The sequence below is a fragment of the Macaca mulatta genome, chromosome 7 (assembly GCF_049350105.2).
Source record: "Macaca mulatta isolate MMU2019108-1 chromosome 7, T2T-MMU8v2.0, whole genome shotgun sequence".
Lineage (NCBI taxonomy): Eukaryota > Metazoa > Chordata > Mammalia > Primates > Cercopithecidae > Macaca > Macaca mulatta.
The window spans coordinates 134,897,553-134,909,547 of NC_133412.1; the positions used below are offsets into that span (position 1 = coordinate 134,897,553).

The 11,995-nt window shown below is 37.2% G+C and overlaps 1 protein-coding gene across 1 annotated transcript in view; it reads left to right on the forward strand.

Moving 5' to 3' along the window:
- The window catches only part of SNAPC1 (small nuclear RNA activating complex polypeptide 1), a 33,122-nt gene extending 22,157 nt beyond the window's left edge, over nt 1-10,965 (forward strand). Inside the window, 2 exon segments of the mRNA NM_001257672.1 lie at nt 8,328-8,420; nt 10,456-10,965. Of these exon segments, the coding sequence (NP_001244601.1) occupies nt 8,328-8,420; nt 10,456-10,490 (128 nt within the window). The 3' untranslated portion in view covers nt 10,491-10,965.
- The last annotated feature ends 1,030 nt before the right edge of the window (nt 10,966-11,995 follow it).

Genomic DNA, 11,995 nt, shown 5'->3' on the forward strand with positions numbered 1-11,995 from the left:
ATTGAAGTTAAATACCTTTAATATGTCCCAGATATGATTAAGTACTGTAACAGTAGCTTGAAGTGCACTGAGAATTCAGAGGAGATACCATATTTGTTAAGTATGATCGAGAAATAGTTCAAAAGGAAATTTTTCTACTTCCTTTCACAATGCTGAAGGATATTGTGAAGAAAATTGTTAGACTACACTCATGAGTATTACTGAAAAAATCCTAAGTCATATGTATCAAAAATAATCCTAGACACAAAAACACCTTAACTGAGTACACTTATTTCAGGATGCATTCAGAATCTATTAATATGATTTACCACATCAATAGGTTAAAGGGGAAAATGTGAATTTATTTTAATAGTTACCAAAGAAGACATTTGATAATATCCAGCATCCATTCTTTTTTTTTGAGACGGAGTCTCGTTCTGTCATCCAGATTGGAGTGCAGTGGCCGGATCTCAGCTCACTGCAAGCTCCGCCTCCCGGGTTTACGCCATTCTCCTGCCTCAGCCTCCCGAGTAGCTGGGACTACAGGTGCCCGCCACCACACCTGGCTAGTTTTTTGTATTTTTTTTTTAGTAGAGACGGGGTTTCACCGTGTTAGCTAGGATGGTCTCGATCTCCTGACCTCGTGATCCGCCCGTCTCGGCCTCCCAAAGTGCTGGGACCAGCATCCATTCTTGATTTAAAAAAAAAAATCTTCTAGATCAAGGAGTTAGCAAACTGTTTCTGTAAAGGGCCAGGTAGTAAATATTTTAGGTTTTGTGGGCCATGTTTCTGTCACAACTACTCAGCTCTGCCATTGTAATGTGAAAGTATCTATAGATAATACCAAAACACCTGAATGTGGTTGTAGTCCAGTAAAACTGTATAAAAGCAGGTGGTGGGTCACATTTGGTCCTGGGGTTTGTTAACTCCTGCCCCTGCCCTAGATAAAATAGAAGATTATTTCTTTAATCTTAAAAGTGTGTGTGTGCACGCATGTATTAGATTATAAGTTGCCTCATGTTCAATGGTAATATGCAAGAAGTATCACAGTTTTATTTAACGTTGCTCTTAAAGAGCTAGTCAGTGTAATCAGACAGGAGAGTGAAGGGAGATACGACATCAGAAAGAGAGCCTAGAAAATTATCATGATTTGTGAATGATTTTATGCCTAAAATATTCTAAAGAGAATTTGCTGAAAAATAGGAACAAAAATTTAGGGAGGTAAGGATTACCACTGTAGACCTTACAAAGATTAAAAGGTGACCAAGGCAAAATTATAAATAATTTTATGCCAGTAAGTTAGATAGCTTAAATAAAATGGATAAATTTATTAAGAGACACAAGTTTCCAGGCCAGGCGCCGTGGCTCATGCTTGTAATCACAGCACTTTGGGAGGCTGAGGCAGGTGGATCACCTGAAGTCGGGAGTTTGAGACCAGCCTGGCCAACATGGAGAAACCCCGTCTTTACTAAAAATACAAAATTAGCCGGGCTTGGTGGCGCATGCCTGCAATCCCAGCTACTTGGGAGACTGAGGCAGAAGAATCGCCTGAACCCGGGAGGTGGAGGTTGCGGTAAGCCCAGATGTGCCTTTACACTCCAACCTGGGCAACAACAGCAAAACTCTGTCTCAAAAAAAAAAAGAGACATAAGTTTCTAAAACTGACGCTGACGGAAGAAATCTGAATAGTCATGTCTACTGAGACCCCAAAACATCTGAGACAGGTCTCAGTCGATTTAGAAAGTTTGTTTTGCCCGGGTTAAGGATGTGCCTGTGATACAACCTCAGGAAGTCCTGAGGCGTGCGCCCAATGTGGTCGGGTTACAGTTTGCTTTTATACATTTTAGGGAGACATGACACATCAATCAATATATGTAAGTTGTACATTGGTTTGGTCTGGTAAGGCAACAAGTGGGGGCTTCCAGGTTAGAAGTAGGTAAGACAAAAAGTTGCATTGCATTTTTTGAGTCTTTGATGGCCTTCCACCTAATACGAATAATACGCAATTTACTCTGGCTCAATGAATCTGCATTTTCACATGAGCAATAGGGGAGAGGAACCAATCAGTATGCATTTGTCTTCGGTGAGCCTCAGAGGGATGACTTTGAATAGAATGGTAGGCTGGTTTGCTCTAAGCAGTTCCTAGCTTGATTTTTCCCTTTAGCTTAGTGATTTTGGGGTCCTAAGATTTATTTTCCTCTCACACTGCTAAGAAATTAAATTCCCAGGCTTCTCTGGAAATTTCAGCAAACATTTAAGAAAGGAGTGATCTAGATCTAGATTCTTTCAGAAAATACAAGAGGGAATACTTTGCAGCTTATTGACGTTGCAAGAAAGAACTAAAGACCAATATCCCTTATCTTATCCAAAAAAAAATTCAAAATGGATTATGGACTAAATTTGAAACCTAAATTATAAAACTTGTGAAAAAATATGTAGGAGAAAAATGTGTGTGTTCTTGGACTGGGCAAGATTTTAAAATACATGACACAAAAAAACACAAGCAAATCATGAAACAGAAAAAATTGATAAATCTGCATTCTCAAAGTTACAATTTTTGTCTTCAGAAGACACTGTTAAGAAGATGAGAAGATAAGCCATAGACTGTGAGAAAATTTCTGCAAACTACTACCCTGATTAAAGGTCCTGTATCCAAACTAGTAATATATAAAGAAGTCTAACTCAATAAATATATAGTCCACCCAATGAAGAAATGGCTAAAACATTTCACCAAAGAAAATATATGGATGGCAAATAAGCATATGAAAAGATGCTCTGCATCTTTAGTTATTAGAGAAATGTAAATTAAAACCACAGTGACATTCCACTAAACCCTGAATGACAGCAACAAAAAGACCCCACAAAACAAAACAAAAATTGTAATGAAAAAAGCTGTTGATGATTTGAAACAAGTGGAACCTGCATACTTTTCTGGTGTGAATCCAGAATGATGTGGTTACTTTGGAAAACTCAACAGTTTTTAAAAGGTAAACATGTACTTATCATCTTACCCAGAAATACTATTCCTTGGTATTTATACAAGAGAAATGAATACTTAATGTTCACACAGAAATGTGTATGCAAAAGTTTATGTGGCTTTATTCATAATTGCAAGAACTGCAAACAGCCTAAAAATCCTTCCACTGCTGATTGGATAAACTGTGGCATATCCATACAATGATATATAATCCAGCAATAAAAGAGCTGTCATACATGTAACAACGTAGATGAATCTGAATTCAGTGTGCTCTGTGAAAGAAGACAGATACAAAAGGCTATATACTCTATGATTCTATTTATGTGACATTCTGGAAAAGGCAAATCTTTAGGGACAGAAAATATGTATTTGGTTGCTAGGGACTTAGGGGTAGGGGAAGGTGTTGAATGCAAAGGGGCACAGAGAAATTTTTGGGGTGATGGAAATCTGTATTTTCATTGCAGTGGTAGTTTCCACAACCATGCATTTGTCCAAACTGCTCTGTACAGCAAAAATGGGTGAATTTTATTGTATGTTAATAATACTTCAATAAACCTGACTGATGGCCAAACACGAGCAAAAAGAGAGGACATAAGGAAAAGATTGTTTAGTTTGGTTGTATTTCAAAAATTAACTTCTGGTAGATTAAAATGTTTTTTTTTCTGAAAAGAAAATGTTCAGCTGAATTAAATTTAAAGGAGTTTAATTGAGCAATGAACTATTGGAGTATCACACAGCCCCCAGAATCACAGCAGATTCAGAGACTCCAGCGCAGCCACGTGGTGGAAGATTTATAGCCAACAAAAGGGAAATGAGGTACAGAAATCGGAAGTGAGATACAGAACAGCTGGATTGGTTATGGCTCGGCATTTGCCTTGTTTGAACACAGTTTGAAGACTCAGCAGTGTATGAATGGTTGAAGTACCGCCGCTGGGATTGGCCAAGACTCAGCTGTTGTTCAGGCATATACTGCTAAATTGGGTTTTCACTCTTGTCTACCTATTAAGCTAGATTGCAATTTGTCCATAAGGACTCAAATATAGAAGTATGGAGTCCTTCTCAGGCCATATTTAGTTCACTTTAACAGAAGTACCAAAGATATTTAGGTTTAGAAACCCTCACAAGCACTTTTTATTAATAGCCTTCATATAGGCATAGCAATGTGATAAGCTGGCCAAGCTGCTTTCTTGAAGACCTGAAAAAAATTTTTTTAATGTGGTTGAGGAACAAAGGAGGAACAAGAGCAAAATAGGAAAAGAAAGTTAAATGAAATGAGCTTTCATCTTGAATATGTGACAGGTATAATTTATGAAATATCACTTCCTTTGTTAATCATATCTTAATCAGTTCCTAAAAACAACTGTTTTGTAAATTCTAAAACTAACTTAAGTACAGGCTCTGTAGTACATCTGAGATTTGTTAATGAATTTTCTCAGGTTGTTAGGGAGGATTTACCCATGAGAAAGACTAAAGTATTATAAATGTGATCTGAATTCAGATCTCCATCATGGCTTAACTAATCCAGCTAAGGTATTGTAAATACTCTGAAGCAGAAGTAGTTACCTGAATAATAAAGACCCAAATGCTTACTTTGTAGTTTCCCATTAATCAAAAGTTCATTTCCATACAGTGAAAAGGTATTTTTGATTTTATAGTTTTTCAAAAAGAGGAGCCTCAGTTCCATAAAAGGCAAAAGATCTTACAAATCCATTTGCACATATGATACTTTTAAAATTTCTAATTTTAAAAGAGCTCTTATAAATGAATAAGAAAAGGGCCACCACCCAGTAGAAAAATAGCTTAGGACATGAACAGGCAATCACAAATGCAGGCAGAAAGTCAATGCATATAGGAAATAATTGAATTTCATCTATAATTACAGATATATAAATTAAAACATGATTTTTATATTATTTGATCAGCAAAGATTAAAGGTGTAATACCCATTGATAGTGAAAGTGTAAGGAAATACAATCTCAGTTTAAGTGGGAGAGTAAATTGGCACATTCTTTTCATAGAGCAATTTAGAATCGTGTCAAAATTTTAAATGTACATGCCTTTTAGAATTGCTAATTATTCTGTACAAATCATAAATATAAAAGGAAATTCATTGCAGGATTCTTTGAAGTGGCAAACTAAACAACTCAAATGTATAATGGGTAAATAAAATTCTTGTCAGTCCATACAAAGAAATACTTTGCAGTTACTAAAAAGCTAGGGAGGCTGGGCACGGTGGCTAACGCCTGTAGTCCCAGCACTTTGGGAGGCTGAGGCGGGCGGATCACAAGGTCAGGAGTTCAAGACCAGCCTGGCCAATATGGTGAAACCCCGCCTCTACTGAAAATACAAAAATTAGCTGGGTGTGGTGGCGGGCGCCTATAGTCCCAGCTACTTGGGAGTCTGAGGCAGGAGAATCGCTTGAACCCAGGAGGCAGAGGTTGCAGTGAGCCGAGATCATGCCACTGCTCTGCAGCCTGGGTGACAGGGCAAGACTCTGTCTCAAAAAAAAAAAAAGAAGCTAGGGAAAGCCCTATATTATGAAAGTATATCCAGAATATATCGATTAAAAATAAAGTACAACATGATACATTTCTTAGTGAAAAGGCTTTTTAAAAAAGAGTATGATCTCATTTCTATAAATCAAAAATATATATATATACACATACACACATGAACATAATATATAGCACTGAAGAAATCTAGACATGTATGAAGTATTACCAGTGGTTAATTTTCAAGGATGGTATAATGAGAAATTATCCATAAATTTCTGTAATGTTTGGATTTTATATAACCGTGTGTTACTTTAATCAGTGGAAATCCAAAGACCTTTTTACAAATAAGGTAAACATAATTCCATAGACTCAGACAAGTAGAAGGGCTGGTGTGAAAAAGGCAAAGTAGCTGGGAAGTATAGAGCAAGGGGTCCATTAAGATTGGATTGTAAAGGGTGTGTTGGGGAGTTAACTGTTAAAAGTGCTGGAAAAATAGATTGAGGGTTGTATTGTGACCAGGCCTTAAATGTGGAATCAAGTAGTTTACACTTCAGTTGGTAGGCAGAGGGGAAGTCAACTGAAACTTTTGAGCAAGAAAGTGGCATGCCCAAAGTTTTTCTTAAAGAAAATCAGTCTAGGAGTAGAATGGTAGGTAGCTGGGAACAAACTGAAAATAGGAACACTAAGTAGAAGGCTGTTGCAGTAGTTCAGATTTAGGAGTGACGAGCATGTGCCACATGGTTGTAGGAATTAGAGAAGCAAGGCTAACAGACATAAGAGCCAAATATGGAGGCTGGTGGAGAGGGGTGAGACAAGAATGCTTAATGTCTGAGCACCTGGGAGGATATTCATGTCCTTAATGTTGGAGAAATATGATGACATGATAAAGATTTCATTGGGGGGAGAATTCGCTCCAGTCTGCCTTTCCAGACTTAATTTCTGTAATAATTGTTTGATGCATAAATGGGTGCTCAGTATATTTATGGAATTTATTTAAGCTTATGTTATTTAAGCTTCAATTATGTGCTCACCATTCCTCGAATATAACATGCATGTTGATAGGACATCAGTAATATCAGTGCTATGATGGATGAAGATGATAGCAACTACTGTTTATGTAACACTTTTTTTGAGATAGAGTCTTGCTCTGTCACCCAGGCTGGAGTGCAGTGGCACAATAATGGCACGATCTCGGCTCACTGCAACCTCCACCTCCTGGGTTCAAGCGATTCTCCTGCCTCAGCCTCCCCAGTATCTGGGATTACAGGCACTCGCCACTATGCCTGGCTAATTTTTGTATTTTTAGAAGAAATAGGGTTTCATCATGTTGGCCAGGATGGTCTCGAAGTCCTGACCTCGTGATCTACCCACCTCGGCCTCCCAAAGTGCTGGGATTACAGGCGAGAGCCACCACGCCCAGCCAAAATTTACTTTTTAAAAATTTAATTATTCTTGGCTATTTTCTCAAATGTATTGCATTCTCTTTTATATGTTTCCTTTGTTCTACATTTATCATTTTTGTAATTATAAGTATATTAAAGTAAAATATATTTTATGCTCTTATTTTCTGTAACACTGTATCCTTAACATAATTTAATTTTCTTTTGACAAGTCATGGTCACCATCATGAGGATTATGTTACTGGGTTTTATAATGTAATGATTCTATCAAGAAAGAAGCCAGATGCGGTTGCTCACATCTGTAATCCCAGCAGTTTGGGAGGTTGAGGCAGGTGGATCACTTGAGGTCGGGAGTTTGAAACCAGCCTGGCCAATGTGGTGGCATGCACCTGTAGTCCCACCTATTCAGTAGGCTGAGGCACGAGAATCATTTAAGCCTGGGAGGCGGAGGTTGCAGTGAGCTGAGATTGTACCACTGTACTCCAGCCTGGGCTACAGAGAGAGAGACTGTCTCCAAAAAAAAAAAAAAAAAATAGCTTAAGTGTGGGGCAGTTTATACTAAATGGCTTCATGCCACAGTGTTTTGTTCTTATGTTTCTCTTTTTTTAAAAAAAAAAATAGTGTATCTGTTACACTTATTGTAGTGAAATCTTTCTGTTCTCAGTGTGCAGGCTCAGGAGGCAGAGGCAGGAGAATTGCTTGAACCCAGGAGGCAGAGGTTGCAATGAGCTGACATTGCGCCACTGCACTGCAGCCTGGGTGACAGAGTGAGACTCCGTAAAAAAAAAAAAAAAAAAAAAAGCAAGATATAATATATCAAATGAGAAAAGTGTTGGGCGAAGAAAAACAGCATAAAAATAGTCACTGTTTATGGGGCTTGCTTTTGGGACATGGAAGTTTTGTGCTAAATGGTACTCGATATGATAATGGTATCTGATACATTTGGTTGGGATATTTCTTCAGGTAACAGAAGGTTGATGTAGAGAACCTCTAGTGTTTTTGAAAATGGAAAGTCAGTCGCAAATTATGACTAGAGAAATATATCTTGTAGAGCATATGTGGTGAGAAAAGAAAGTATGTTCACATCCAAAAGTAAGGTTGTTAAACTCAAAAACTACATTTGTAATTAATAAAGTTGAAGTAACATATGTGATTATTCTTTGATGGCTGCAGATATAACCCCTGTTGTGTGTGATAAAGATTAAATATGGTATTTGTGTTTGGCTAATTTTTATTCCTTTTTTCTCTGTTTTATCTAGTGGAAGAACTAGAGACTACTTTCAAAGTATAAATAAAATATGTTAGTACTTGAAAAAATATAGGTATTCTAGAATGTGTATTTCTGCTTACTATTACAGTTTAAGTTTTTACATGTCTAATTTTTATGCTGTAATAATGACATTTTTTGTAAAATGTTTTCTCAAAAAGTATAATATTCTTTGCTTTCATATAAAATCATTTTCTAAATATTTCTAGGTAACGTGCAGAATATACACAAGGAAGATAAACCTTTAAGTCTGAGTATGCCTGTAATTACAGAAGAAGAGAATGAAAGTTTGAGTGGAACAGGTACAGATAAAATTTCGTCAAACTAGTGAAGTAAACTAACTTATATTCGTAGAGCATCAAGGTTTAGAGTCCTTGAGGAACATGACAGTTTGCTGTGTGTTCCTGTGATCCTTTCATCTTTGGCCCATTAGAGAATTTCAGTATTAGTCATATCATTAATGACATCTCAGAGTCCAGGATAACACAATAAATGATGGTATGGATATCCATTAGGTATCCTATCAGTTTCATCTGTGTAGAGATGTCTCTGTCAGACCTCTGACCTGCTTTCATCTGGACATTGTTTCAGTACTTCTAATCCTGACTGCTGCTCTCTTCCAGGAATTTGTTTTCTTTATTTTTTTTCGTGAGACAGGGTCTTGCTGGGTTGCCCAGGCTGGTGTACGGTGATTTGATCACAGTGACTTACTACAGCTTCAACTTCCCCGTCTCAGGCTGTCCTCCCCTCCTGCCTCAGCCTCTTGAGTCACTGGGACTGAAGGCACATGCCCCAGTGTCTGGCTAATTTTTGTATTTTTTGTAGAGACAGGGTCACACTGTGTTGCCTAGGCTGGTCTCAAACTCCTGGGCTCAAGTGATCCACTTGCCTCGGCCTTTCAAAGTGCTGGGATTATAGGCATGAGCCACCGTGCCTGGCTTAGGAATTTGTTTTCATCTTATTTTTTTTTTTACTTGTCTTTTCTCTTTTTCTTTTTTTTTTGCCATTTCCCTTTTCTTTTGCACTGGTAGGGAATATTTTTTTTTCTTTTTTCATTTTTGGTTTTTTTTTTTGAGATAGTCTTGCTTTGTTACCCAGGCTCGAGTGCAATGGCATGATCTCAGCTCACTGCAAACACCGTCTCCCGGGTTCAAGCGATTCTCCTGCCTCAGCCTCCCAAGTAGCTGGGATTACAGGTGCCCCCCCCATCATGCCCGGCTCATTTTTGTATTTTTGTAGAGACGAGATTTCACCATGTTGGCCAGGCTGGTCTTGAACTCCTGACCTTAAGTGATCCGCTTGCCTTGGCTTCCCAAAGTGCTGGGATTACAGGCATGAGCCACCGTGCTTGGCCAGAATATTTCTTTTTGCCACATCTTTTATAATTTTCATGTTTTTGTGTTTTCTATTGCTTTCTTTGCTTTTAATGATCAGTAACCTTTAGGTTCGTGCTGTTTGTAGATGGACAATTATTCGAGTGTTGGTTCTGGCATCTCCTATAGTAGCCAGAATGATGTATAGTACTAGTGTTTTGGGTTACATTTCTAGGTTTAATTGAAATGAAATTGAAATCTTAGTCATTTTCTTCTTCTTAGTACTGGCCTAAATACCTTTGAGATCTAGCACCCTGGGTTCATATAATTATAGGGAGGGTGTACCCATATGACCCATATGAAACAACTTTACAGTAACTTATTATTAATTAGGATTTAGAATGGCTAAGGGCCACTATCTTAATAGATTGATATTGCAATAAGATTGAGATCTTACTATTTCAATGGATATAGTATTTTTTATTGTTGTTATGTGTTTTTTTTTTTTTTTTTTTTGAGATGGAGTCTCGCTCTGTCATCCAGGCTGGAGTGCCGAGGCACAATCTTGGCTCACTGCAGCCTTCACCTCCTGGGTTCAAGCAATTCTTCTGCCTCAGCCTGCTGAGTAGCTGGGACTACAGGTGCCCGCCACCACGCCCAGCTAATTTTTTGTATTTTTTTTAGTAAAGATGGGGTTTCACCGTGTTAGCCAGGAAGGTCTCGATCCTCTGACCTCATGATTCGCTCACCTCAGCCCCTCAAAGTGCTGGGATTACAGGCACGAGCCACCGCTCCTGGCTGATAGTATGTTTTAAACTGCTATATCATTTTGAAGAAAAAATTCTTGAATATGTCAGGTTTAAGATTTTTTTGTTGTGTCTTTGCTGTGAGGGCATCCTTATTGTGTTGTGCCAGTTAGATAGCTATGTAGTTTAAATGTATGGTATCAATTAGGTATTATCATTTAAGTGTCAAGTTTTTTTTTTTTTTCGATCTGACTGACTTTTAAACTTTATGTCTTTAGAGTTCACTGCCTCCAAGAAGAAGAGAAAACACTGAACAAAGAGCCTGGTGTAGTTTTTAATTTTGAGTTTTCTGACAGAAGAAAAGAATGATATTTTGTGTATTGAACAGGAAGACTGCCAGTATTAAAAATAATCCTTCTGGGAAACTGTAGGTTATTTCTTGGAAATTGCAATACATAGTTCTAGAATAAAAGTACACAAAATTAGAATAAGAATTCTTTAACATTTTCTTTAATATGCATAAATGGAGATAAAACTTGTATTTAGTATGTAATATAAAAAATTCTGTTATTTGCAGATTGTTACTATTTCCTGTAACGTTTTGTGATACTATACTGTCCGAATACAGTCTGGTAATACTATTCTATTTTATTTAAAATATATTTTATTGAAATATTAATGTTTATTACATGCAAATAACTAATCATTTTGTATCTACAGTCTGATAATGGATTTTTTAATTTTGTATATTCTATTTTGTATATTGTTAAGTGCAATAAAGTTTTTGCCTTGTTTTATTTTTTAATACATAAAAGTTACATTCTCATAACATGTGATTAATAACTTAGGAAGTTCACAATATATTTTCTAATTCTGCAGTTAAATATTATTTAGTGCTTGTTTTAAAGCTCCCTTTGGTCTACTGTATGTTTATGTGTATGTGTATGTGTAAATATGTATATGTGTGTCCATATTTATATATATGACTAGTCAATAAATTTATGTGTGTCTATATATATGACTAGTCAATAAATTGTGTAAGTACTTGAATACTAATACTTAAATTAGTATTAAATACTAATTTAAGTACTAACTTAAGTACTTAAATATTAATGTATTAAGTATTTAAGTACTTTACTTTCTAATAAAATGTTTAAGAAGAATAATGTAAATTTCAGAATGTGTCTCTGGTACAGAATTGTTGATAGTCACAGAAAAAAAAATCTATAGCTTCATGAATATGCCTATCTGTTAATTTCTCGTTCCAGACATTTTAATAGAGATTGCTTGAGCCATGTTGTTTGAATTGCTGCCAATAGCAGACCACCTCCCTATCATGTTGTTGGCTCAGCTGTTTTTTTTTTCTTCCCCCTAATAGAGATGGGGTATTGCTGTGCTGCTCAGGCTGGTCTTGAACTCCTGGGCTCAAGTGATCCTCCTGCCTCAGCCTCCCAAAGTACTAGGATTATAGGTGTGACCTACTGTACCCAGTCCTAACCTGTTTCACAGTTGATTATACTTCATGCTGTTTTCCTGCATGAAGTATAATTAAGGGATTTGTTAAGGTAACCCTTAATTAAGGTATTATTAAGGGATTTAGAGTTTGGGTTGCACACCTGTAATCCCAGCACTTTGGGAGGCTGAGGCGGGGAGATCACGACGTCAGTGAAACCCTGTCTCTAATAAAAATACAAAAAATTAGCCGGGGATGGTGGTGGGCGCCTGTAGTCCCAGCTACTTGGGAGGCTGAGGCAGGAGAATGGTGTGAACCCAGGAGGTGGAGCTTGCAGTGAGCCAAGATCATGCCACTGCACTCCA